This window comes from Neoarius graeffei, chromosome 7 (genome assembly GCF_027579695.1).
Source record: "Neoarius graeffei isolate fNeoGra1 chromosome 7, fNeoGra1.pri, whole genome shotgun sequence".
In the NCBI taxonomy this organism is placed as follows: Eukaryota; Metazoa; Chordata; class Actinopteri; order Siluriformes; family Ariidae; genus Neoarius; species Neoarius graeffei.
In genome coordinates this window covers 60,168,985-60,196,797 of record NC_083575.1, presented here as the reverse complement: position 1 = coordinate 60,196,797, position 27,813 = coordinate 60,168,985, and the positions used below count along the sequence as shown (strand labels likewise).

Here is a 27,813-nt window from a genome sequence, read left to right as displayed (position 1 = left end):
GTGCCTGCCTGCTCCCTACGGCCACCATGTCCTGTCCATTCCTCCTATATACTGTATTGAGCAATAATGCAGCATCACTGTGGAACAAATAATATCTGTTAAATAAAACACATCATTGATCACAGGATGTCAGTTAGAAAATGAGTCACTCTAACCCACCTTTCTCTGATCTACTTGACAGTAAAGTTCATATGGTTATTCTCTGTACAGAGTTAATTTTGTCTTTTCGGTGCTGGTTTTTTTTCTTTTTGCAAAGGTCTCAGACACCCTATTTCTTTAGTACAAGCTTTGTTATAGATTTTTATTTTGTGACTTCTACATTACTGTGTCAGTACAGAAACATTTTAGATTTCCAAACATTAGTTTTCCAGCACAAAAAATGTTTGTATGTCGGGAAAAGAAAGCGGCATATTTCATAAGAGACCATTTTTCAGCCAAACAACAACACCAACACCATAATGAAGGCTGCTGGTTTTTGCTGCAAAAATAAGAAGCAAGTGTGACAGTCAAAGTCTTTGGAAGAACTGTGACCGGTTTTACAAGATGCTCAGTAAAACGTACTAGATGATTCCCTTATAAAACTGCACCCATTGCACCTGAGACTGCTTTAAAAAAAGAAGAAAGAAAGAAAAAAGAGAAGGCTTGTCATACCAGATATTGGCTTTGTTTCATTTTGTTCTGCTCTTTATAGTATTTTTAGTGCAGAAACATTTAATTTCATTATTTTGCTCTACAGCATTTCTTTGCATGTGCCTAAGACCTTTGCACAGGACTGCGTGATTCTGTGACACTCTCCCAAAGGTTATGTAGTTTTCATCTGTGATCAGGTTGAAAAGCAAGCCCTTAGTGTTTCACACAAATTCCTGGACCGTCCCATAAATTAACCTTTGACTCCCATTTATGAGTAAGTAGGCAGGGAAACATATCCAAATTATTATCTGTAATCACACATACGCTACATATGCCATGGCTTTATTGCTTTAAAGAGAGGATCCTACAGCATTAAGGTGTTTTATTAATGTGTTTTTAAAGAAGATGACTGATACAGGTTCGAAGGTTGAAATGCTTGCAAACACACGAAACTAACTGTCTGTCTAGCACCTGATTTTGGCATTATGAGATAATCGGCAAGTGTAGTAGTACAGTTTTATTTAACTATACAGCTGGATTATAGGTATGAGGTACACTAATGTATTTCATGCATGATACCAAACTGCTGTGAAATGTATGCCATACCGTAAACATGCCATTTGGTCTGCTTGTTTCTGTACAGTTGTGTTCTCTCTCTTTCTCTCTCTCTCTCTTCCTCTCCTGCTTGTGCTCAGTATTGAGCCTTCATCAGGAGAGCCCACACAAATGACACCCCGTCTTTGTGCCGTCAAGTGCCGTGACAGAGCACGCTGAGTAAGTACCGAGGCCAGGCGGAGAGGAGGATGAACATGTATTATGCGCCTGTAATGATACTGTAAAATGACACCAGAGAGTGTGCGCCTTCTCCCTCGTTCTTTATCGCTGTCATTCTCCCTCCATCTCTCTCTCATTTGACAGTAATGTGTGTGTTATTACATGCAGACCAAGCAAGTGATGTTCACCTGTCCAGGCTGTCTGTGTGTTTCGTAGCCTTACCCGCCATCCTCATGGTTCTGTAACGGAGCTTTGCGGCAGAGCTGCGACCTATGCATGGACACATGCATGCATGTTAGTGTGTGTGCGTGTGTGAATCCGTCCCCTCAGGACCTGAAATAGCAAAGCACCGAGGTGAAGGGGGAGGGGAAGTCAGAAGCACAGGCATGGAAACTTGCAGATCCTGTTACAGGATCATAATATCACTGATGATTCAGCGTGCGCGCGCTCGGTCGTTCGAGTCCCTCACTCATTCACTTGCCCATGCACCCCTTTCCTCTGCACACTAACATGCTCGCTCATTCATTTGTTCGGTAGATCATTCATCCACTCATGCATGCACTCACTCACTCATCACTTGTTCACTTCATCCACAGAGAGTTCTCCTCTTCTTCACTAACACATTTATCTTTAGTCATTTGTGCGATCATGGAGGAAGTGCGTAAACAATAAAAAGAATTATACAAAGATGAATACTTAAGCTATTCCACGAAATCAAGTCGTACATGAGGGCTGTAAGCCATGTATGACAAGATTGAGTGGAATAACTGTTTTACTCTGTCTACATTCACTGGATTTTGAAAAACAGAGCATTTTTATTTTTTGCAAATTTGATAAATAAAAGCTTTATACAAGACGTCTGACAAAATAATTTCCGCTTAGAATGCAAACAAACCAGCGAAATGACAGGAGCAATTTGTGAAAAATACTATAATAATAATTGTTGAAAAATAAAAAAATGATACGTTCTTACTATCAAATACTTTTATTCCATATTTTGTTGCTTTTTTGTATTTTTGGGGGTTTTGTTTTCGAGTAGAATTTTTATTTCGTCCTTGGTTGGTTCAGCAACACGCTCTGCCATTTTGTTTTTCTCTACTCATGGTATATGAGCTGATAGCGTAGTAGTAGAGTAGCTAATCAGAGCGTGCGATTGCTCATATCCAGTGAATGTGGATAGAATAGAAAGTATTATCCTAGATATTGTTGGAAGAGTTAGGTCTTTAGACCTTTGCAGATGGAACGGAAGAAGAAACTCGGGCCATTGAAGCAGTGAGAGCATGCTCTGATCTTAGAGAAGACCTTTCACACATTTTATCCGTAGTCTGGTCTGTCACATGAAATTTCTCTTGTGTGTTGATTAGTATACATTTTGCAGCCAGCCTAGCAGCACTGCAGTGTTTCCAGCCTCTGCTCTGACAGCCCTGTGTTCTCCTGTCCAAAGGCCCCAGCCTTGCTTTTACACTAATTCTGGAATTATCCGGTGCTCTGTTTCACACGCTTAGCTACTGCCAGGAGTGGTATCCAGGAAGTGAGCCGCAGCTGAGCCATGCTTTTAAAGCTGCACTGTAAAACCAAGTCATCTTCCACTATTTTACAGCATGAATAAAGAAGAAAGAACAAACGCTCTTTTAACATAGCATCTTTTCTGTTCAAGATTTTATGTAGAGGACGGATGGAAACAGGGTCATTTCCGAGTGCTGGTACAGCAGTGATGGAGAGGCAGTTTGCTGTGTGTTTCTCGGTGTCTCTGTGTGCGAGGGAACAGAGCGTGCTGAGTGAGGTGGGAACATGGCGCTCCCCACTCATTCTCTCTCTCTCTCTCTCTCTCTCTCTCTCTCTCTCCTGCTGTTGTCACTCTCTAACTCTGTAGTTTCAGGTCAGAGGCAATAGGTAGCGGCTGTTTTTTTTACACCAAGCCAGAACAAACGTTCCCTCCCCAAATCCCAACCTTAACCACTATAAAACAACCTAATAAAGTCCTCTTGCTACCATACTGTCCTAGTCTTGGCTCTTTTCCTCTACTCTCTCAGTGACCTTTCACCCCAGAGATGGAGGGAAGAGGATGGAGGAGGAGGAAAAAGGAGAAGAGGAATGTGCAGGGTGGAGTAGTAATGGCGTTTCAGTGCTGAACATATCTGCCTCCACTCCTCAGAGTGAGTCACAGGGACCTGTTCAGCTACCCTGACATTTTTTTTCTCACTAGTTCTCTGAAAGGGACTTTGATTTGTTTTTTCTTCCCTGCCCAGAACTTTCTTTTTTTTTTTTCCCGCTGGCATTAATGTATCCAACCATCATGAATTCCACAACAGTGTCTGCTTCTCTGTTCCCACCAAACACCAAACGCAAAGGAAGAGGACAGTAAATCAGAAGAAAACCACTAACTTGAATCATGTTCCTTCCCTGTTTCCACTGATATGCCAACAGCTGCCCAGGCCGTTCAGATGGCTCGAAAGTTGCATATATATATATATATATATATATATATATATATATATATATATATATATATATATATATACACAGTGGTGCTTGAAAGTTTGCAGACCCTTTAGAATTTTCTATATTTCTGCATAAATATGACTTAAAACATCATCAGATTTTCACACAAGTCCTAAAAGTAGATAAAGAGAAACTTGGAAGAATTTTATCCCATTCCTCCGTACAGAACAGCTTCAACTCGGGGACGTTGGTGGGTTTCCTCACATGAACTGCTAGCTTCAGGTCCTTCCACAACATTTTGATTGGATTAAGGTCAGGACTTTGACTTGGCCATTCCAAAACATTAACTTTATCCTTCTTTAACCATTCTTTGGTAGAACGACTTGTGTGCTTAGGGTCGTTGTCTTGCTGCATGACCCACCTTCTCTTGAGATTCAGTTCATGGACAGATGTCCTGACATTTTCCTTTAGGACTTGCTGGTATAATTCAGAATTCATTGTTCTATCAATGATGGCAAGTCATCCTGGCCCAGATGCAGCAAAACAGGCCCAAACCATGATACTACCAGTACCACCACCATGTTTCACAGGTGGGATAAGGTTCTTATGCTGGAATCCAGTGTTTTCCTTTCTCCAAACATAACGCTTCTCATTTAAACCAAAAAGTTCTGTTTTGCTCTCATCCATCCACAAAACATTTTTCCAATAGCCTTCTGGCTTCTCCATGTGATCTTTAGCAAACTACAGATGAGCAGCAACGTTCTTTTTGGAGAGCAGTGGCATTCGTCTTGTAACCTTGCCATTGCACACCATTGTTGTTCAGTGTTTTCCTGATGGTGGACTCATGAACATTAACATTAGCCAATGTGAGAGAGGCCTTCAGTTGCTTAGAAGTTACCCTGGGGTCCTTTGTGACCTCGCCGACTATTATGGCCCTTTTCCACTACCCTTTTTCAGCTCACTTCAGCTCGCTTCAGCTCACTTCAGCCCGACACGGCTCGCGTTTCGACTACCAAAAAACAGCACGACTCGGCTCGCTTCAGCCCTGCTTAGCCCCTAAAACTCGCACGGTTTTGGAGTGGGGCTGAAGCGAGCCAAACCGAGCCGAGTGAGGCTGGGGGTGTGAGCAGACACTCCCCTGTGCACTGATTGGTGAGGAGGAGTGTCCTCACATGCCCACACACGCCCCGCGAGCACGCTGGGATCTGTAAACACCGCAAACCCGGAAGAAGAAGAATTACGAATTACGAGAATTTCTGAAGCCTTATGCGCCTCGCCTCATCTATATGCTCTTGCCAGTATCTGTTGGCGTTGTCGGTGACAACAAGCCACAGCACCAAGACCAGCAACACTAACAACTCCATGTCCTCCATGTTTATTGTTTACTATCCGGGTCGTGAGACTACCGCTTAAAAGCTCACTGATGTCACTGTTTGCGCTGCTTAACGACATCACGTGACGTCCACCCACTTTCGCTAACTCCACCCAATGTGTCCACCCACTTCCAGCCAGCATGGTTCAGCGCGGTTGTAGTCGAAATGCAACTCCAACAGCCCCGCTCAGCTCGACTCAGCTCGACTCAGCACGGCACGGCTCAGCCGCGTTTGTAGTGGAAAAGCGGCATTAGACGTCTTGCTCTTGGAGTGATCTTTGTTGGTCGACCACTCCTGGGGAGGGTAACAATGGTCTTGAATTTCCTCCATTTGTACACAATTTGTCTGACTGTGGATTGGTGGAGTCCAAACTCTAGAGATGGTTTTGTAACCTTTTCCAGCCTGATGAGCATCAACAACGCTTTTTCTGAGGTCCTCAGAAATCTCCTTTGTTCGTGCCATGATACACTTCCACAAACATGTGTTGTGAAGATCAGACTTTAATAGATCCCTGTTCTTTAAATAAAACAGGGTGCCCACTCACACCTGATTGTCGTCCCATTGATTGAAAACACCTGACTCTAATTTCACCTTCAAATTAACTGCTCATCCTAGAGGTTCACATACTTTTGCCACTCACAGATATGTAATATTGGATAATTTTCCTCAATAAATAAATGACCAAGTATAATATTTTTGTCTCATTTGTTTAACTGGGTTCTCTTTATCTACTTTTAGGACTTGTGTGAAAATCTGATGATGTTTTAGGTCATATTTATGCAGAAATATAGAAAATTCTAAAGGGTTCACAAACTTTCAAGCACCACTGTGTGTGTGTGTGTGTGTGTGTGTGTGTGTGTGTGTGTGTGTCCCAGTTAGTTTTTTTTTTTACTCTTGCACTTATTTTAAGTATTTTTACTTGTTTTTTACTCTACATATCACCCACTCTGAATTCAAATGATAATTTGATTTGATTCATTTGATATTTCATCTTTCAGAGCTGTTGTCCTGCATCTATGTAACAAAACCTTTTTTTTTAATCAACAGAAGCAAAAGAACTGGAGGAAAGTGTTTATGACCAACACACACCTCTTTTTCATTTCTTACTCTTAAAAGCACTGTTTATCTCTTCATTTCTGAGTAGCTTGCACTGTGTCTGTGAGCACTGGAATTCACACAGCGACAGGAGACAGAACTTGTTTTGCTCTCCAACACACATTTTTCTGTTTCAGTTGCTTTGCCTCAGAAGCAGTACACCAACAGAAAACATTTCTTTTTTTTCCCTTTAAGTTCCCTCATCCCCACCTCCTTCTCTCTCTCCCTTCTCTTCCTCCCACCCTTCTCTCTCCCTCTTTGTCATCTCTCTGGGCGGATTCCCAGCTGACCATGTTTGTCATGGTAACAGGCAGCGAGGCAACAGGCCCAGCCACTTGCACTTCCTGACTGAGTGGAAATGCCTGACAGAGGTGCGCCTGCGCGCTGTTTGCTTGCTTGCTTGCGTGCGTGCGTGTGTGTGTGTGTGAGCACATAGACAGGACCAGGGTGCACGAAGCTGTCAGCCTGGATTAGGTTCAAGCACACTGCAATGCTGCCTACTGCTACTGGGCTTCACTTTATGGTAATGAGGAGAGGCCTCGGGAACAGGCTTCTTTCTCTCTTGCTTATTTTTCCCCTCTTGCTCTCTGTCTCTGTCTTTTCCTTTCTGTTTCTCTCTTTCCTCCACTGGTTTATGGTCTGCTTCTTTCTCCTTCACACTCCCAACTTATCTTTGTGCTTCTGCTTAGATAACGGTGCTCATGGTTGTTTTCCTGCCTGTGCCCTTTATTAGATGTGTTCACACTGATAAGAAAAAAATATATATCATTTTAAATATGAAGACTTCCTCATTGTGTTTCTCTATAGCATTTAGAATTCAATTAAAGCCTGCAGTTGAATGTACCAGACTAGAACTCGCGCTTGTCTGTGAGAAATGGCTCCAGACCAGTATGTAAAAATGCCCAGTGAGAATTGAGCTTGTCACTCGAGTAGTGTGAGTAAAACTGAAACTTCGGCGTATAATATGCACGCCGTTAGTCCGATATGGACCCTCTATGGCCAAGAATGCTACATATACACTTATGGCACAAGCAGCTGAGCTTTTCTTTATGTTTAAAATGTTTGTACGATACGTTTTACTCCAAATTCATGAAAATTCTCCTCTTCTTTGTAAACAGAATCAGGCTTGCAAGTCACATGTGAAGTGAAAGTCATGCAGTACACAAAGCAGGTATTTTCAAAACATGGAAAGTCTCTGTGTTTTCAATAACCTAAAAATTTACCACCTAAAAACTATCTGCATTTTGGAAATACCAGTATTACAGTAGTACAGCATTCCCATGTGACTTAAAAACCCAAGTGTGTTTGCAGAGAAGAGACGTTTCATGAACCTGGCAAGCTTAATCATGTGTCATGAAACATTATGCATGAACTGGGTAATTGTCAATATGCTATGCAGGGAATGTTTGTGACAGAATGCTGAGGAAAGGTGTTGCAAATAAGTTGCATTCAAACCTGTTTTTTCTTCTGTGAGACTTTGGTTTATTTCTCCAAAGTCATTAGCAACGCCATATCGCCAACTTCCTGATGTTGCTTCTTGTCAGACTTTCATCCTCTAGTCATTGAGTCATTGCTATTGCAAGTTAGCGATTTAACTAGCAGCTAAATGGCAAAGCATCAAGTTGGACTCCACGGGCAGTTTGTTTGTTTATTTTATTAATGAGAAATTGTACAACTGTACAAAAGCATTTGTACCATACATACAGTGAAACTGAAAGGGAATGTGGTATGTAGTTACAAGCTTGAGGAATAACTGAAAAGCACAGATGTTTGATTACTCATAAAATATCCAAAACTGTTATGATGTTTTATGTTGCAAGTTAGTAATTAATGTTTTAACCAGATATTATATTAACCTTTAACAGATATTATATTAACCCTCTGCCCAATCCCACCCCTTTTTCCAATTGTCACGCTGTTGTATCGCTCTCTGTCTGTCTGACTCTTGCTGCTCTCTCCACAGCACTGTACTATAACAACATGGCAGCTCCTGAGATGGGCTGTAAATCTGGTGTGTATTGTGCTGGTACAGTAGTTGAGAGCTCTGTTTCCTAACATGGGGAATGAGAGCAGCTTCGTTGCTGCCCCTTTCTTTCGCCCAGCATGCCGCTCTGCCTTTTCCGCTTCCCCCTTTCTGTGCATACTGGAGTAACACACAACACTGCGTTTTTCATATGACACACTTACACGAGCTCTTACTGAAAGTCTGACACACACTTGCCTCCCTCTCTTAGCAGCAGGTCTCAGGAAGCAGTAGTCAGAACAGGATTCCTGTAATTGCCCCTATTTCAGTGCACTGCTCCTGTCTTTTTAAAGTGTGAATAGTTCTGTATGGTGATTAATAATTTGAGTGAATCAAAGCAGTTTGAAGAGTTTGGTTTTACATAAAGTCCTTTCCCCATGTTGTGTTACCTTATCTGTTTGGCACAGTTGTAACGTGAGTCGCTGTGTGCTCTTTCCTCTCTGCGGCCACCGTACAGATATTGTAGACTCTCACCCCAGTGGAGGCTCAGAATGCTAATATGATGACAGCTTGCGGGCCAATGTCATGGCAACAAAGCTACGATCTGGTAACAGAAATGGTCTTTTATTTTTAACCCAAGTCTACCTGTTGATGCTCAAGCCAACTGCTGTTTGGGTTGGGTGTCTGTTTCATTGGTCGTGCATTCTGTCTAACATACCATGTAGCTGTTCATGATGTTTATTGCCTTTATTTATGGTTACTTTAATTTATGTGCCTAACAAGTTTTAACATACCATCTCATTGACTAAACACCATGTGTTTCCTTCCAAAGGAGCGTTTTTGTAATTTACTGTTGCATTTTGCCTTTATGAGTTGGCTTTTTGTGGATTTATCTTGTTCGGTTTGATAAATCATGTCATTGTTTTCATTTAGCATCCTTATTCGGGATGAGAAAACATCTAACACATTTTACACATGGTGTTAGATTTTCCTTCGCTCAGTCCTTAATGAAATATGTATATGAACATGGTTTATGCACTTAATTGTACATATTTTGGTAATCAGCAAACAAGAACTAAGCGATAAAGAAAGAGTTTTTGACTTTGGATTTAATATTTTCTCTTTCTTTTCTCATCTTCTCTCTCTGGTCCAGATATATGTTGGGTAAAGGAGCAAAGCGGAAGCTAGATGAGGATGATGAGGGAGTGGAAGGCAAAGCGCTGGCGATGACTGATGGCCTCTCCAAGGTCTCATACACTCTGCAGAGGCAGACCATCTTTAACATCTCACTGATGAAGCTGTACAGTCAACGAACGCTGGCTGAGCCGAGCCTGGAGAAGCGCGTGCTCATCAACAACATGTTGCGGCGCATTCAGGATGAGCTGAAGCAGGAGGGCAGCCTGCGGCCACTCTTCTTTCCTCCCTCACCTCCTCCAGACCACCCAATGGATGAGGGATTCCGGGAAGCACAGCCTGCTTTTGGTGTACTGTCTGTGGTGGCTCCACCCCCTGTGCTATCCCAGCAGTCCCCAGTCTCACCTCCGTCCCCGGCTCTAGCCAGCTCCACGCCGCTGGATGCTTGCCTCACCCCGGCTTCTCTGCTGGAAGAGGACAGCGCTGTATTTTGCACTTCTCCCTCTTCACTCCATCATTCTCCATCCAGACTCCGCCCCCCTATGGCCACTGACAGCTTCTCCTCGGCCCTGGATGAAATCGAGGAGCTATGTCCATCATCCACAGCGGCAGGGTCTATCACTACCTCCTCACTCACCGTGCCCCTTCCCATGCCCCTTCAGCCCTCCAGCCAGCCCACCACAGCCTCAGACTCCAAAAACTGCACCAAATCCTGCAGCTCAAAGCCAGAGGGGCCGAGCCCACTAGCTGTGGAGCGGTCAATAACAGGTACAGCAGGTACAGCAGCTACTGAGCCCAGAGGAGTGGACATTCTCCCTACAAGTGGCTTGGACATGAGCACTTTGCCATCCTCCTCTTCTTCCTCAGGCTTTCTCACCGATCTGGCCCTGGACGATATTCTGTTTGCTGACATTGACACCTCCATGTATGATTTTGACCCATGCACCTCGGCAGCAGGGGCCTCCCCATCCAAACTATCGCCTGTGGTGACGGCTGATGACCTCATCAAAACTTTAACCCCCAACCAGCCTTTCAAAATGGACCTCACTGAGCTCGACCACATCATGGAGGTGCTGGTAGGATCGTGACCACGTTTGACTGGGAATGCAAAAATAAATAATTTTTTAGATACAAATAAAAAAAAAACCTTAAAGACTTATCTCCATGGGTGTTTTGTACAGTTTTTATTTTTAAGGCAAGGCAATTGTTATAATGAGTGGTGATGTCACCCAGTACTACTTTTCAACACTGTGCATGCACTGTGCTCGCCTTTCCAAATATAAACATGAAGGAACACACTTGGCTTCTGTCAGATTCGAGTGCCTTCATCAAAAATGACCACTTGGTAAATTCCTGTCTTTTTTTTTATTATTATTGTCTGTATTTAATTTCTCAAGTAAGCAGAGAAGGAGTAGCAGTTCTTTTTTCCCCCCTCCTCAGCGTACAGGTGCAAGAATGTGCTTAACCAAGTCTATTTTCGTATAACTCTCATTTTCATAAAGCACAACAAATTTAAAAGAGGAACTTGGTTTATGTGCTTCTTTAGTGTTATTGTTCATATGATAATATTATAAAGAAATATTTAAGTGAATTCTCTTTAGATTTAATCTTGTGAAATAACTTTTACTCTTTAGTATGAAATGGACATGCTTTACCCCAACTGATGTATTTATATATGAGCTTTGGTATGAGATTTACCTTTAAAAAAAATTTCACATGATTTGCAGTGACGATTTGGTTCAGGCAATAAGTGCAAACTGTGCATTTCATTTAATGTGACAAGGAGTTCTGTTCCTCTTCAGAAAAAAAGTCAAGGTTAAGTCCCTTTATGTGATGCAAATACCCAGAACTACAGCCTTCTTTATTTTCAGGTTTCCAAAAAAATTTTTTTACATTTATATTATTTTTAAAATGTAATTTCCTGTTTAAAAAAAAAAAGACACTAACTAATAGTAACGGCCTGTATGTGCCTGGTAATGCAATTTCATTAATTTCATAATTTATGACATCAATAAACAAAATTAACAATGATTTAAAAAAATAATCAAAATCAAAAACTAAACATTTTCTACTTCTATCATTGGCATCATGTTTCCTTGTTTTATGAGCATTTCACTCAAGCCCTCGTTGTCAGCGGTACATTATTCATATTGCATGCAAGAATACATCATAACTGTACAAAAGCAAGCTGTAGGATTTTAAGCAAGTGGGTTTTATTTGACCTTATTCATGCCATTGGTTAAGTTTTGCCGATGGTCACCGTGTCCTGTCTCGGCACTTTGTTGTCTCTCTTGACAGTTTTGGACCATTAGAAATGGTCAGAACGATTGGGGACATAAACATTGGAGACTTTGAATTTAAAGCATGCATAAGTGATGCTTATCCACTTTTATGGTTCAACTTACCAGAGGAGATTTTTCTCGTTTATATTTCTGAACGTTTGCATTACCAGCCTTGATTCCATGGTTAAAAAGCCTGTGTGTGCACCAATAGGCAGCAGATTCCTTCAGCATTGAAACCCACTTCAAACCACTTAATGCAATCAGACTGGATGTAGGGGATTTAGACTTTGTGTTTTCAGTTCATTTCTGACTAATCACATCATACATGTGCAAAGGGACCATTTTTCATATCAGCTGCTTAGTATTATAGACCTGTTTACTGGAGAGTGCTGTTAATCAGTGATGACTTTGTAACAAATATCATTTCCCGTCACAGATTTCAAGAGCATGTTAGCTTCTTAGCATAGATTCACACAGGCATTATCAGACAGTGAACTGTAATACTGGTTCTTTACTAGTGTGACCATTTTAGCTATGGGATATCAAAATTTCTATTTACAGAGCAGCCTTCAGTGGGAGTAATGGATCACATCCTATAGTGCTCAAGAGATTATATAAGAATTTGAAAAGATGATGATCAGGAGTATATAAAGCCAAGCAGGCAATACTATTCATTAATAATTATAATTACTGATTATTTTAAGTTGTTTGGATTTGGAGTGATTTTTGTTTTAAATTATTTATTTTTCATTTCCTGTGTAAATATATTTATTTTGATGTGAATCTACCATCTGGATTGTAATGTGTACAGAATGTATGGTAGGAATGTACTTTGCTTATAGGAATGTATTATACAATGAATTGGGTTGGAAGCCATCTTTTTTTTTCTGTTTTGAAACTGTATTGTTTTTGTTTCTGTTTTGTTTCCTATATTATAATTTTTGGGGTGGTGTTTGTGGCAGTGTTTAAGTCTACACTCCCTACCCCTGTTTAAATATGAGTATTTAATGTCTATGTACTTCAGTGTGCAAGGGAAAACATTGTGAAGCAATACTTTATTCTCTTCAAAAAACTTCTGAGGTTCAGACTCCAAAGCTTATTTTTAGGAAAGTCTATCTATAACCCTCAATGCCAAAATGTATGAAGAGCAGAAATGAGTGATGCCGGTTACTGTTAGTATAACATGGTGTCTCCCTGTCTTCAGCCTATACCCCAGACCGCCTCTTTGGGGAAATATAACGAGTTCAGTGGTTTTTGAGAGAGACCACCAGGAGCTGATGAAGGTTTGTCTGTCTGTGTGTGTTGAAAGGGGTGGGGTGGGGTGGGGTGGGGGCTTCCCTTTTCTGCTCAGTAAGAGAGGCTGTATTTTTCACAGACCTTGGGAGCTGTGCCTTTTCTATGCAATTACCAACATATTCATTTTGAGGAAAACCCACCCACCAACTGATGATCACTGTATTTAAAACAAGGTGTGGACTGTAGAATATATATAAAATATGGACAGGTGTCTATGAATTTGAAACAGTCTTACTTTTGTAGTTTTATATCATACAATAAACTATTCAAATTAAAATGAATTCGATCTGTCATTTTTTAAAAATCACACGTTTACAAAATTCAATTGAAGCATTAATCAAGTATACTGTATATGAATGATTAATTGTTGTACATATAGTACAATATGTCCATACACTGCACACTCTATGGTAATCAACAGCTTATATGATCTTTTAAGTGTTTACATCACTTTTCTTTCTCTCCTCTGTATCTCAAAGCTAAATATCAAGAATTTCTGCATCAACAGTTGCCACCATTTTGTAACTGTGACTCATGAGCTGTTACTGTGAGCCTATTTCCAGCATTGGGGCCACACAGCTGCAGAGAGCAGAGCCACTTTTAGTTCATACAGCATGGCTGTGTCTCATTTGCGTTCATGAGGCAGTAGGAAGGGAAGCCAGGCAGAAACATGGCCTAGTCATCTAGTTAGGACAGTGAGGATGTTTTTTCCTTACATACAGCACTGTCTTTATATGAAGGAGTGAGTCACTCATGCAGCAACCAAGGCACCACACAGTTATGCTCCATGTACAACACTCTTAGCCTGTCTGTTTGCAGAAGTGGATTTAATTTGACTTTCATTTTGTCACTGTTTTGTCTGTTGGTCATTGTAATAGTCATGTCGCTTCTCGAGCAGGTTGATTTGTCATATTTGGGTATTTCAGTGATAGTTTGGAAAGTTTTAGAGGACAAAATATAGACGTCGGCTTGTGTTAATTTCAAAGGATTGACTGCAGTGTTAATTACTAGCTTCATCTTCCAAGCTGTGTCAGAACAGCAAACTTTATGTGTGTGCCACAACTGTGTCAGAGTTAAACTAGCAAATTCATTTTGTGAAAAAATTCATAGCCTGTCTGACATACTTTAAAAGTCAGTTGTGTATCTTAAAATATTCAATGCACTTGTTACAACACAAAGCTAGTTAAACCTCTATATGTATTTCAGAATTAGCGATCAAGTTTTTATTGAATTTGCATTTAACTACTTTAGTCATCTCACCCTCGGGGTGTTTTCACACTTTCATTTCACACAAGTCCATTTCATTATCAGATTGATGACTCAGCATTTTTTTTTTTGCACACACAAACACAACACTTCTACAATGACCCACAAGCAAACCTCCAGAGGTGATCTGAGTATGGTTTGTTTGGGGTTCATTTTCTGGTCACCTTCATGCTAAAAATGACTAATAATTACTCAAATACTGAAGTAATTAATAACAATTACTATTGTAATAATATATGTCATACAGTGGTGCCTGGAAGTTTGTGAACCCTTTAGAATTTTCTATATTTCTGCATAAATATGACCTAAAACATCATCAGATTTTCACACAAGTCCTAAAAGTAGATAAAGAGAACCCAGTTAAACAAATGAGACAAAAATATTATACTTGGTCATTTATTTATTGAGGCGGCACGGTGGTGTAGTGGTTAGCGCTGTCGCCTCACAGCAAGAAGGTCCTGGGTTCGAGCCCCGGGGCCGGCGAGGGCCTTTCTGTGTGGAGTTTGCATGTTCTGTCCGTGTGGGTTTCCTCCGGGTGCTCTGGTTTCCCCCACAGTCCAAAGACATGCAGGTTAGGTTAACTGGTGACTCTAAATTGACCGTAGGTGTGAATGTGAGTGTGAATGGTTGTCTGTGTCTATGTGTCGGCCCTGTGATGACCTGGCGACTTGTCCAGGGTGTACCCCGCCTTTCGCCCATAGTCAGCTGGGATAGGCTCCAGCTTGCCTGTGACCCTGTAGAACAGGATAAAGTGGCTACAGATAATGAGATGAGATGATCCGATATTATATATCTGTGAGTAGCAAAAGTATGTGAACCTCTAGGATTAGCAGTTAATTTGAAGGTGAAATTAGAGTCAGGTGTTTTCAATCAATGGGATGACAATCAGGTGGGAGTGGGCACCCTGTTTTATTTAAAGAACAGGGATCTATCAAAGTCTGATCTTCACAACACATGTTTGTGGAAGTGTATCATGGCATGAGCAAAGGAGATTTCTGGGGACCTCAGAAAAAGCATTGTTGATGCTCATCAAGCTGGAAAAGGTTACAAAATCATCTCTAAAGAATCTGGACTCTACCAATCCACAGTCAGACAGATTGTGTACAATTGGAGGAAATTCAAGACCATTGCTACCCTCCCCAGGAGTGGTTGACCAACAAAGATCACTCCAAGAGCAAGGTGTGTAAGAGTCGGTGAGGTCACAAAGGACCCCAGGGTAACTTCTAAGCAACTGAAGGCCTCTGTCACATTGGCTAATGTTAATGTGCATATCACGGGTAAATTCAGGAGCAAGATCAATATAATTCTCATATTTTATCTTTAACTTTGGTCAAATATCTGTCACATTTTGCATTTTGTGCAATTTTTTTATCTTGCACAGTACCAGAAAAAATCAGTTGAAATCAAGCCATTTGAGGCGAATTCGTCTGCCTCTGAAAAAACTTGCCATTTGGATTTCCCAGGAAACATTGATTTTCGTGACGTCACGTGCGGTACGCCTCCCTCTGAATCCTACGTCAGCGCTGGTTTGTTTATGAGAAAACAACCTGGTGGTTTTCTGCAAATTTCTTCAACGTTATCACATAATTATTAAAATGGTTAACAGATGTATCGTAGGAGTGCGTAGCAACACCAATCTTGATGGGATTAGTACTCATCGTTTTCCAAAAGACCGGACAATGAGAGAGAAATGGGAGTGCTTGGTCTACACAGGCTGTGCACTGAAACCATGCAAAGCTCGTGCAGCCTGCTGGTGGTTCTACAGGTGACGTCACGAATCTGGCTCCAGACTCCCTTGGGATTTTTCCAGATGCGTTTTGTCATTTTATTTTTTTCTGCTGTAGACAGATGGCCTTGTGCAAAATTACCCTTCTGGATGAGTGTGTAAAGGGACATACTTTCATATAAAAAAAAAAAAACGAAATTGGTCCAGGATATGCACTTTAATGCTCATGAGTCCACCATCAGGAGAACACTGAACAACAATGGTGTGCATGGCAGGGTTGCAAGAAGAAAGCCACTGCTCTCCAAAAAGAACATTGCTGCTCATCTGCAGTTTGCTAAAGATCACATGAACAAGCCAGAAGGCTATTGGAAAAATGTTTTGTGGACGGATGAGAGCAAAATAGAACTTTTTGGTTTAAATGAGAAGTGTTATGTTTGGAGAAAGGAAAACACTGCATTCCAGCATAAGAAACTTATCCCACCTGTGAAACATGGTGGTGGTAGTATCATGGTTTGGGCCTGTTTTGCTGCATCTGGGCCAGGATGACTTGCCATCATTGATGGAACAATAAATTCTGAATTATACCAGCAAATTCTAAAGGAAAATGCCAGGACATCTGTCCATGAACTGAATCTCAAGAGAAGGTGAGTCATGCAGCAAGACAACGACCCTAAGCACACAAGTCGTTCTACCAAAGAATGGTTAAAGAAGAATAAAGTTAATGTTTTGGAATGGCCAAGTCAAAGTCCTGACCTTAATCCAATCAAAATGTTGTGGAAGGACCTGAAGCGAGCAGTTCATGTGAGGAAACCCACAACATCCCAGAGTTGAAGCTGTTCTGTACAGAGCAATGGGCTAAATTTCCTCCAAACCGGTGTGCAGGACTGACCAACAGTTACCGGAAATTTTTAGTTGCAGTTATTGCTGCACAAGGGGGTCACACCAGATACTGAATGCAAAGGTTCACATACTTTTGCCACTCACAGATATGTAATATTGGATCATTTTCCTCAATAAATAAAAGACCAAGTATAATATTTCTGTCTCATTTGTTTCACTGGGTTCTCTTTATCTACTTTTAGGACTTGTGTGAAAATCTGATGATGTTTTAGGTCATATTTATGCAGAAATATAGAAAATTCTAAAGGGCTCACAAACTTTCAAGCACCACTGTATATGCATGGATTTTGTCTATACCAATCACTCACATCTATTACACAGCGATTACACTATGGTAAATTAGTTGTAATGTGGACAAGTGGACTGAGATCTCACCAATACTAGTTGTACAATGTCCAGAAAGAGAACTGAGTCCCCTTTTGAGTCCACTTGTATTGTGAACACCAAAAGCAGTGAGGTCTTTTTCAGCTAGTTCCCTTTCAGGTCCACTTTAACTGGACTGAGTATGATTCATTTAAAAATAACTATAGGTGTAAACACCTTTACATATAATTGTGTCTTATAACAAAGCTGAATAAAGTTTAATGAATTAATGTTTCATAAAATGTAAAGTAACTAAACAAATAATGTGTACAGTAAAATCATCATCTTCTCCAGCACTGTTGTCAGGTCGGGGTCCATGTGGACCCTATTGATCCACATGTCATGTTAATTGGAGTATAGTTTTACGCCAGATGCCCTTCCTGCCAAAACCCTCCCATTTCTGGGCTTGGGAAACAACCATTCATGCACACATTCACACCTATGGGCAATTTAGAGTAGCCAGTTAGCCAACTGCAAGTCTTTGGACTGTGAGGGAAACCGGAGCACCCGGAGGAAACCTGGACAGACATGGGGAGAACATGCAAACTCCACACAGAAAGGCCCCCATCGGCCACTGGGCTTGAACCCAGAACCTTTGTGCTGTGAGGCAACAGTGCTAACCACTACTACACCACAGTCCCACCCATAACGTGTACAGTAAAATAGACAGGTAATAGATGCTGTATATGCTAATTGTCTGGTTTCATGCTGAGGCACTGTACTTGAAAAAGGTGACACTTTGGATATATTTGATATTTGATATCATTCCAGTCGAATCTATTCATCTCTCTCTCTCTCTCTCTCTCTCTCTCTCTCTCTGCGCTTGTGTCTTCAAGAGGTTTACTTTATGAAGACTCTGACACAGTTGCAGTCCCTTGGTGCATGTACAGTATCATGATTGTCAGACAGATGGATGCAAGTGCATCAGCATTTATTAAAACAATCCAAAGTCTTGTGTCTGAGGGTCACATGATGTGCAAACTGGATCATGGTGGTTGCATTTGACAGTAAACCTGTCAGTGGGAGGTACTTCATCCATGGGGCTGGATATTATGTGATTGAGGAATAAGACATGGAAACTGAATGAGATGCAGTATTGGTGGAGTAACAGGAGTTTATTTATGTACTCATTGATGTGCTGAATGACTTTGAACTGGCCAGTGTAGATGTGGATGAGATTCTGACCACCTCTGAAAGTCTGGTGTCGAGTCGGACTCCATTTCTGGGTTCTTAGGTGGGTATTACTGATCTGCATGCAAATTCTTTGTCTTTATGTCCAGATGCTTGTTGGTTTCCTCCAAAGCCCTATCACTTTTTTGTTACCAATGTCAGATGCATCCACTGAGCGTGGTTTTCTAAAGGAAATGGGAGTTTGGTAAGCGAGCATGCACTGGTATGGTGTGAGTTGACTGGCAGAGTGACGGAAGGAATTTTTGGCTCATCTTCTCATCAGTTGGGACAGAAAGTTTGTTTGTTTGTTTGTTTGTTTGTTTGTTAACACCTGTCTAACACCCAAAATCACTTACATATAAAGTATGTAACACAAAATAATATCAATTTTAAAAGGTTCCAAGGCATATTTTTATGTCTTGGTTAGCTCTCTCAACTTGCTATTGGCCTGTGAATGATCACCAAATGATAAACTGACTAAGATTCCCATATTTTCCAAGAATGCTTACTTCACTTTTGAAGTGAACTGAGATCCCCTGTCAGCCATTGTATCTTCAAGGATGTCAAAATACTGGTTAACATGCTCAGCAGTTTCAAAGGCCATATTAGGGATTTTGATAATCTGTCCACAACCACTTGAATATTTGTCATGCCTTGGGAGAATGACAGGTTTGTAACAAAATTTAAGGTGAGGTGCAACCATGGCTATTGAGGAGTGGCAAGTATGCCAGTGGAAAGAATCATGGGGACTTTGGATTGAGCACACAACAGGCTTCATTAGATAAATTACTGAAGTATGGATTCTCACCAGTATTTAGTGGCAAGCAGCTGGTAGGTTTTGGTCACCCCAGGTTAACAAGTAGCTAGAGAAATATATGCACAGGTGAAGGCATCACAGACGTTAGAGAAAATAAATGTTTTATCTGAGGCCACTATGTCAGGACTGGTTAATGTCTTAGGGCCTGCATTATTTCATTCATAGTTAAGGTTCCAAATAATGGTGTCCACAAAACAGGATCGTTTCTGTGGATTCAGCTTTGCAGCTTGATGGGTAAATTTGTGATAAAACATCAGCTTTGACAGAATTGTGTCATATAGTAAACTGAAATATTGAAGAAAAAACCCCACCTGATAGTGTGAGATGCTTGCCTGTTAGATATTCGGGGTTTTCATGGTTGTAAAGGGGTAAGTTGATGTAGATGTAAAGGGGTAATCTGTGCCCTCTAGCCAGTGATGCCACCCATCTAAGGCTAACTTAATGGCCATTAGTTTCCTGTTACTAGTGTCTTTCTTTAGGTGAGCAATAGCTTTTTTGAAAGGAAAGTGATAGGCTACGTTTCGGCAGGAGAGCCATGAGAGAATGACATCTGCCTGCTCTTATGAGGCATCAACCTCAACTATTAATGCCAGGCTTGAATCTGGAGGTTTGAGGATGGACACTGTAGTAAATGTCTTTTTGAGATAGATGAATGCCCTTTCTTCTTATACATTCCAGATAAGTTTTTCTGTTCTCCTTTTAACAAGGACATTAGTGTAGGGCTGAGCTAAAGTTTCTAATAAATGTCTGGCAAAGCCTAGAAATCGCTGAAGTTTTTTGAAGTTTTGAGGCCAGTTAATGACTACTTGGACCTTGGCATCATCTGTGACAGCTCCTTCGTTTTTTATAATGTACCCAAGAATTGCCACTCGGGGTACACTGAATTTGCATTTTTCTGCTTTGATCTTCATGATTTTGCACGATTTGGATGTTTCTCTTTAGGACTGTCTTTACAAGGTGGATGTGCTCCTCAAGGGACTTGGAATATATTAAAATGTCATGAATGTAAGCAAATACAAATCAAGCTATTGACTACCCATTATTGGACTTAATGTCTTGTATTGAAAATTACAACAGACAAACCTGAACACTTAGACAGCTCTCCTTCATACTAGTTGGGCTAAGCAATGTGTAATTAGTTGCTAGTGGCTGGCATAATTGGGAGCAGGACCAGAAATCCCCAGTTGCTGGAGTTGTGCAGTGAAGTTTCCTCGTGAGAATTGAGGGGCAGAGTTTTGGTGCTGTTGTCACGCATTTCATGTCTTAATGGCAATGTCTGCTTTTATAAATGGAAGACAGATGGATGCAAAAACACTGAAAATCCTGATTATTTAAAGGGACTGTGAGTGAGTGAGTATAGGTGTGTCTTATTAGAAATCTGGAGATTATGATCATGGCTATGTTTCAGTTTGGACTTTGACTGAGTCATGCGATATGAGAACTGGCCGAGGATTGTGGGAGTTGGAGTTTGTTCCTGCTGCAGACTTGGTTGTGAAGTTGAAAAATTCTTAATTCTGCCAAATGCACTCAGACATCAATGCTGTACAAGATTTTTTGTTTGTTTGTTTGTTTCAACCACAATTCTGACCAATGCCAACTGCAGTAAAAAAAAAAATACAATAATTTCTGTTTCAGGTACACCTGAATTACTGGCTGATTGTGCTGATGGTTCAGTCTATATCTCACACATCTTCCTTCTCGTTCTCTGCTTTCCATGTGTAGTGTTGTGTGCAGCACAGTGTAAGAAGGGAACTTAAAAATTCTAAGCAGTCAGATTATTATTTGATTATTCCATAAATGATTACGACCAGTATGACAGAGTAGCATGCAGAGTTATTCAACTATTAGAACCAGTGGTCATAGTTGCAGAGACAAATTGCCTAAGCAGCTGCATTTATAATTGGATTCTGCTCAGTTCACAGAGGTCATCTACAGCCTTTCTTGTTTCTGTGAAAGTGTGGGGTGGGTGGGGTGGGGTGGGGTGGGGGGGACGAGACATTGCAGTAGAGTTGCACTCTGCTCTGCCCTCCTTCCCCCCTCCCTCCACCTCTCCCTGTCAGGTTGGCTTTGTGCGGCTATCTGAATGATCCTGTTCCGCTCGGCCTGTGGAGGGAATGAAGCCACGCCTGCTCTCCGCCAACCACAAGCCCAGCTCAGCACACACACGCGTGCGTGCGCGCATTTATATAATGCCTATGTCAGCACAGCACTGCCCCCACTGGCTGGAATGCAGAGTGCATTGTGTGGAGGCCCCTACAGCTCTCTGCACTCCACCCTCCAAGGAACATGGTTAACTGGTGATGATAAATTGCTGCATTGTTGTCACTTTTTGTACATTAGGAACATAACGTTTTCATACCAATACCTGCAAATGAAGCACATTCCAAAGACTCACGTGTTCACTTGCTAACTAAACACATTCCAAGAAAAAGGTAAAGCTCCGAGCCGAGTTTGTGCAGAAGTGTGTTTTGTCACACCATATCTACTGACTAGATAAACAGTCAAGTCAGTCATATTACCAAGGTCATTTATCATCACAGTAGAAGTAAAGACCTTCGAAAACAAAAGATAACTTTGCTCTGATCATTTAAAACAGCAGACTTAACCATTATTCTAGAATAAAACGTCTCACGATGCACATAGATTGTGCAAAGTCTGTAGACCTGTACTGGAGGGATGAACACCATTCTTCCAGAAGATAGTGGTGGAGATGTTGTTTAACATGTCAGCCAGAAACTACTATGTGTTTTCACTTGGTGACTGTGAAGGCCATAGCAGATGATTTACACCATTTTTATACTCGCCAAACCATTTGGTGAGCCCTCATGCCCTGTGGATGGGGCCATTATTGTCCTGCAAGATCATTCCCATCAAAATAGAAATATTTTATCATAGGATAAAGGAATATAGTTAAAATATCAAAATATCTGTATTGATTTGCAATGACCCTGCCCACTACGGGGATAAGCTGACCAGAACTATATCCACAATAAATGCCCCCACTGCATAACCGAGCCATTCATTTTTCCTTTAATTTCAGTGCTGGATGTCAGTGCCAAAGGTCTCTGAGAGTTAATGATTATGAAGGACGGAATGGATATACCAAAGATCAGCTGAGATGAGGGTAAATTTGAACAGTTTGACTTGAAGCTATGAGACATAATCTATATTAGTACTCGTCTAGTAATATGTTTAAGCTAATATGGCACTGATGACTAAAGTGACATTTGTTTTATGTCATTTCATGAATACCATTTAGAAAAAGTCACATTTGTCTGCAGATATTAATCGATATGTACTCATGCCAGCTCTTTCATACATACTAATAAAGTAGTAATTAAAGTTAGTTATCACATCCATGCTATACAAAAAAAAAAGTTAAAAGAGAGGACAGTAATGAGGTCAGAATTTTGGAATCTTGACTATTATGAACAAATTGTTCAGTTTTTGCATTTGAATTTAGGTTATGTGAGAAATGCATGTGATTGCACGTGTGCGTGAACAGGTTCATGTGATTTCCAGTGTGCAAGTGTTGAAGGGAAAGACCCAGAGTGAGGAGCCAGAACAGGAAGTAAAAGGCAGACCACACACAGCTGCAGCATGGAAGCAGTGGGTATGAGGAAGTGTGTGGGAGTGTGACATTAAAAAACAGGCAAACAAGGGAGAGAGAGAGAGAGAGAGAGAGAGAGAGAAAGTATCATAGAGGAAAAATCTAAAACCCATGCTTGAATATTGTGAAGGTTACAGACTATGAGAATCTATTTCATTCTTTATTAGGCAGTATCAGATACTATTAAACATGGGCCCATTATTATTATTATTATTATTATTATTATTATTATTATTATTATTATATTCATTTACATAACACAAAAGCCCTATTTTTCACCAGACCCATGCTGGTGGTTGACAGTTGGTGTCAGTTAAAGGGCTGGATGCTGTGAGCAGGAGAAAGAGGTGTATAGACAGATGAGGTGTTCAGCAGGCCCAGGTGCACCCAGTCAGATCACTGTGTTCAGTGTGAAGCCCTTCTGCACGCGTTTCCGCATGAGAAGGTGAGGAGAATGGAGCAGTGGGAGAGGAGCACTGTGCTACTGCAGCATTAACCTAATTACAGCCAGGCCATACTAAATAAACACTTATTAAATTTGCATGCTCAAATACACTTATGAACAGAGTCAGAATGTGAGGTGCTTTTCACCCTCATTCAGGAAACACGAAGAACCCACACAGTTCTCGCTGAACTCATGGGTGGGCAATATTTGCTTATGCTAAAGCCTGGTAAGTTGATGTTACTGATGTCAGGAGAATAGTGTACTATACTTGATCTATACACTGACAGACATTGCCAAACCCTAAAGAGAGCAAACTGAATCTTTGTGACTATAATATAACTTACTAATGAGGACCTTTAATACAATTATCCAGAGACGATTAGTAATAATGTGACATTAAATATTAGGTTTATGTGGCCAAATTATTATATTACCAATGATCTAATGATCAAATCCTCACAGATGGTTGAGCGCATTAGACAGTTTGTTGGTTTATTGCACAAGGCTGCCCTCTAGTGGCTAAAGTAACCCCAACGTCTGAAGCAAACTTGCATGAAATTGCATCAGTAAACAAATACTACACACCTGTATATGATTTATGAAATAAATGGTCCAGATAAATCAAACATAAATACAACTATTACAAACAAATTAAACTGAGATGAAAGTAACACAAACGAATTATTGTAAAAAATATATATATACAGTGGGGCAAAAAAAGTATTTAGTCAGTCACCAATTGTGCAAGTTCTCCCACTTAAAAAGATGAGAGAGGCCTGTAATTTTCATCATAGGTATACCTCAACTATGAGAGACAAAATGAGAAAAAAATCCAGAAAATCACATTGTCTGATTTTTAAAGAATTTATTTGCAAATTATGGTGGAAAATAAGTATTTGGTCAATAACAAAAGTTCATCTCAATACTTTGTTATATACCCTTTGTTGGCAATGACAGAGGTCAAACATTTTCTGTAAGTCTTCACAAGGTTTTCACACACTGTTGCTGGTATTTTGGCCCATTCCTCCATGCAGATCTCCTCTAGAGCAGTGATGTTTTGGGGCTGTCGCTGGGCAACACGGACTTTCAACTCCCTCCAAAGATTTTCTATGGGGTTGAGATCTGGAGACTGGCTAGGCCACTCCAGGACCTTGAAATGCTTCTTACAAAGCCACTCCTTCGTTGCCCAGGCGGTGTGTTTGGGATCATTGTCATGCTGAAAGATCCAGCCACGTTTCATCTTCAATGCCCTTGCTGATGGAAGGAGGTTTTCACTCAAAATCTCACGATACATGGCCCCATTCATTCTTTCCTTTACATGGATCAGTCGTCCTGGTCCCTTTGCAGAAAAACAGCCCCAAAACATGATGTTTCCACCCCCATGCTTCACAGTAGGTATGGTGTTCTTTGGATGCAACTCAGCATTCTTTCTCCTCCAAACACGACAAGTTGAGTTTTTACCAAAAAGTTCTATTTTGGTTTCATCTGACCATATGACATTCTCCCAATCCTCTTCTGGATCATCCAAATGCTCTCTAGCAAACTTCAGACAGGCCTGGACATGTACTGGCTTAAGCAGGGGGACACATCTGGCACTGCAGGATTTGAGTCCCTGGTGGCGTAGTGTGTTACTGATGGTAGCCTTTGTTACTTTGGTCCCAGCTCTCTGCAGGTCATTCACTAGGTCCCCCCTGTGTGGTTCTGGGATTTTTGCTCACCGTTCTTGTGATCATTTTGACCCCACAGGGTGAGAGCTTGCGTGGAGCTCCAGATCGAGGGAGATTATCAGTGGTCTTGTATGTCTTCCATTTTCTAATAATTGCTCCCACAGTTGATTTCTTCACACCAAGCTGCTTACCTATTGCAGATTCAGTCTTCCGAGCCTGGTGCAGGTCTACAATTTTATTTCTGGTGTCCTTTGACAGCTCTTTGGTCTTGGCCATAGTGGAGTTTGGAGTGTGACTGTTTGAGGTTGTGGACAGGTGTCTTTTATACTGATAACGAGTTCAAACAGGTGCCATTAATACAGGTAACAAGTGGAGGACAGAGGAGCCTCTTAAAGAAGAAGTTACAGGTCTGTGAGAGCCAGAAATCTTGCTTGTTTGTAGGTGACCAAATACTTATTTTACCGAGGAATTTACCAATTCTCTCATTCTCATTATCTCTAGCCGCTTTATCCTTCTACAGGGTCGCAGGCAAGCTGGAGCCCATCCCAGCTGACTACGGGCGAAAGGCGGGGTACACCCTAGACAAGTCGCCAGGTCATCACAGGGCTGACACATAGACACAGACAACCATTCACACCTACGGTCAATTTAGAGTCACCAGTTAACCTAACCTGCATGTCTTTGGACTGTGGGGGAAACCGGAGCACCCGGAGGAAACCCACGCGGACACGGGGAGAACATGCAAACTCCACACAGAAAGGCCCTCGCCGGCCACGGGGCTCGAACCCGGACCTTCTTGCTGTGAGGCGACAGCGCTAACCACTACACCACCGTGCCGCCCATAATAATAATAATAATAATAATAATAATAGGAGGAGGATTAGTTGTAAAAACAACAACAACAACATTATTTTTGATATTTAAAGCTTTGCTGCCTCATAGCTCCAGGGTTCATGGTTCAATCCTGAACATATATGGAGCTTTGAGTTTTTTCCCTTTGTCCATGTGGGTTTCCTCTGGGCTATCTGTTTTTCTTCTACCTCCAAACACACATACTGGTAGGTGGATTGGCTATGCTAAATTGCCCCTGTGTGTGAATGTGTTGTGAATGTGTGTGCATACTGCCCTTCATAGTCCTGTCCAGAGTGTATTCTTGCCCCATGCCTAGTGTTCCAAGGATAGGCTCCATATCTGCTGTGACCCTGTGAGATTCATGGGATTAGGGTATAAAGGGTATAAATGTGGTCAGTCTATTGATCTTTGGACTCTCTCTCTCTCTCTCTCCAGTGTACATCCATGGGACCATGGATATCAGATGTCACTGCCAGAAATAGGGGTACAGTTCACTCTCAGAAAATCTCATCTCATCTCATTATCTCAAGCCGCTTTATCCTTCTACAGGGTCGCAGGCAAGCTGGAGCATATCCCAGCTGACTACGGGCGAAAGGCGGGGTACACCCTGGACAAGTCGCCAGGTCATCACAGGGCTGACACATAGACACAGACAACCATTCACACTCACACCTACGGTCAATTTAGAGTCACCAGTTAACCTAACCTGCATGTCTTTGGACTGTGGGGGAAACCGGAGCACCCGGAGGAAACCCACGCGGACACAGGGAGAACATGCAAACTTCACACAGAAAGGCCCTCGCCGGCCATGGGGCTCGAACCCAGGACCTTCTTGCTGTGAGGCGACAGCGCTAACCACTACACCACCATGCCGCCCCTCTCAGAAAATAAAGTACATTATGATACCTTTAGGGGTACAACGGTGAGTCACTGGGGCAGTACCCTTTAAGGTACATATTTGTACCCTTTATAAACTGCTCGGGAACATATATGCATTTTTTTTAGCCCTAAAAAAGGTACACATAGTTACCTTGAGGTCCAATAATGAGCCCTAAGTGGTACATTAGTGTAGATTGTACCATGGGGGACAGTAATGGACTCCGACTGTACTCCTATTTCTGACAGTGAAGGAGTTCATTAGTGTCCCTCATGATACAGTCTACACTAATGTACACATAGTACACATTAGGGCTCATTATTGGACCTATGTGTACCTTTTCAGGGCCAAAAAAAGTATGCATATTTCCCAAGCAGTACATAAAGAGTACCTTAAACAGTACTACCCCAGTGACTAGCTGTTTACTATAATGTATTATTACCATGGGGGACAGTCATGGACTCCTACTGTACCCCTATTTCTGACAGTGAAGGAGTCCATTAGTGTCCCTCATGATACAGTCTACACTAATGTACACATAGTACACATTAGGGCTCATTATTGGACCTATGTGTACCTTTTCAGGGCCAAAAAAAGTATGCATATTTCCCAAGCAGTACATAAAGAGTACCTTAAACGGTACTACCCCAGTGACTAGCTGTTGTACCCCTAAAGGTACCATAATGTATTATTACCATGGGGGAGAATAATGGACTCCTACTGTACCCCTATTTCTGACAGTGAAGGAGTCCATTAGTGTCCCTCATGATACAGTCTACACTAATGTACACATAGTACACATTAGGGCTCATTATTGGACCTATGTGTACCTTTTCAGGGCCAAAAAAAGTATGCATATTTCCCAAGCAGTATATAAAGAGTACCTTAAACGGTACTACCCCAGTGACTAGCTGTTGTACCCCTAAAGGTACTATAATGTATTATTACCATGGGGGACAGTCATGCACTCCTACTGTACCCCTATTTCTGACAGTGAAGGAGTCCATTAGTGTCCCTCATGATACAGTCTACACTAATGTACACATAGTACACATCAGGGCTCATTATTGGACCTATGTGTACCTTTTCAGGGCCAAAAAAAGTATGCATATTTTCCCAAGCAGTATATAA

At 41.4% G+C, this 27,813-nt stretch overlaps 1 protein-coding gene across 10 annotated transcripts in view; it reads left to right on the top strand.

Annotated features, from left to right (window-relative positions):
• Window positions 1-13,270, top strand: part of sertad2b (SERTA domain containing 2b) — a 62,333-nt gene extending 49,063 nt beyond the window's left edge. For 3 of the 10 annotated variants that reach the window (XM_060926140.1, XM_060926139.1, XM_060926138.1), the window contains exons 2-4: window positions 3,438-3,560; window positions 8,795-8,884; window positions 9,431-13,270. In XM_060926140.1, coding sequence (XP_060782123.1) covers window positions 9,435-10,499 — 1,065 coding nt within the window. In that variant the 5' untranslated portion in view covers window positions 3,438-3,560; window positions 8,795-8,884; window positions 9,431-9,434 and the 3' untranslated portion in view covers window positions 10,500-13,270. The other 7 variants (XM_060926143.1, XM_060926141.1, XM_060926147.1 and 4 more) reach the window with 5 other exon arrangements.
• Window positions 13,271-27,813: the final 14,543 nt, after the last annotated feature.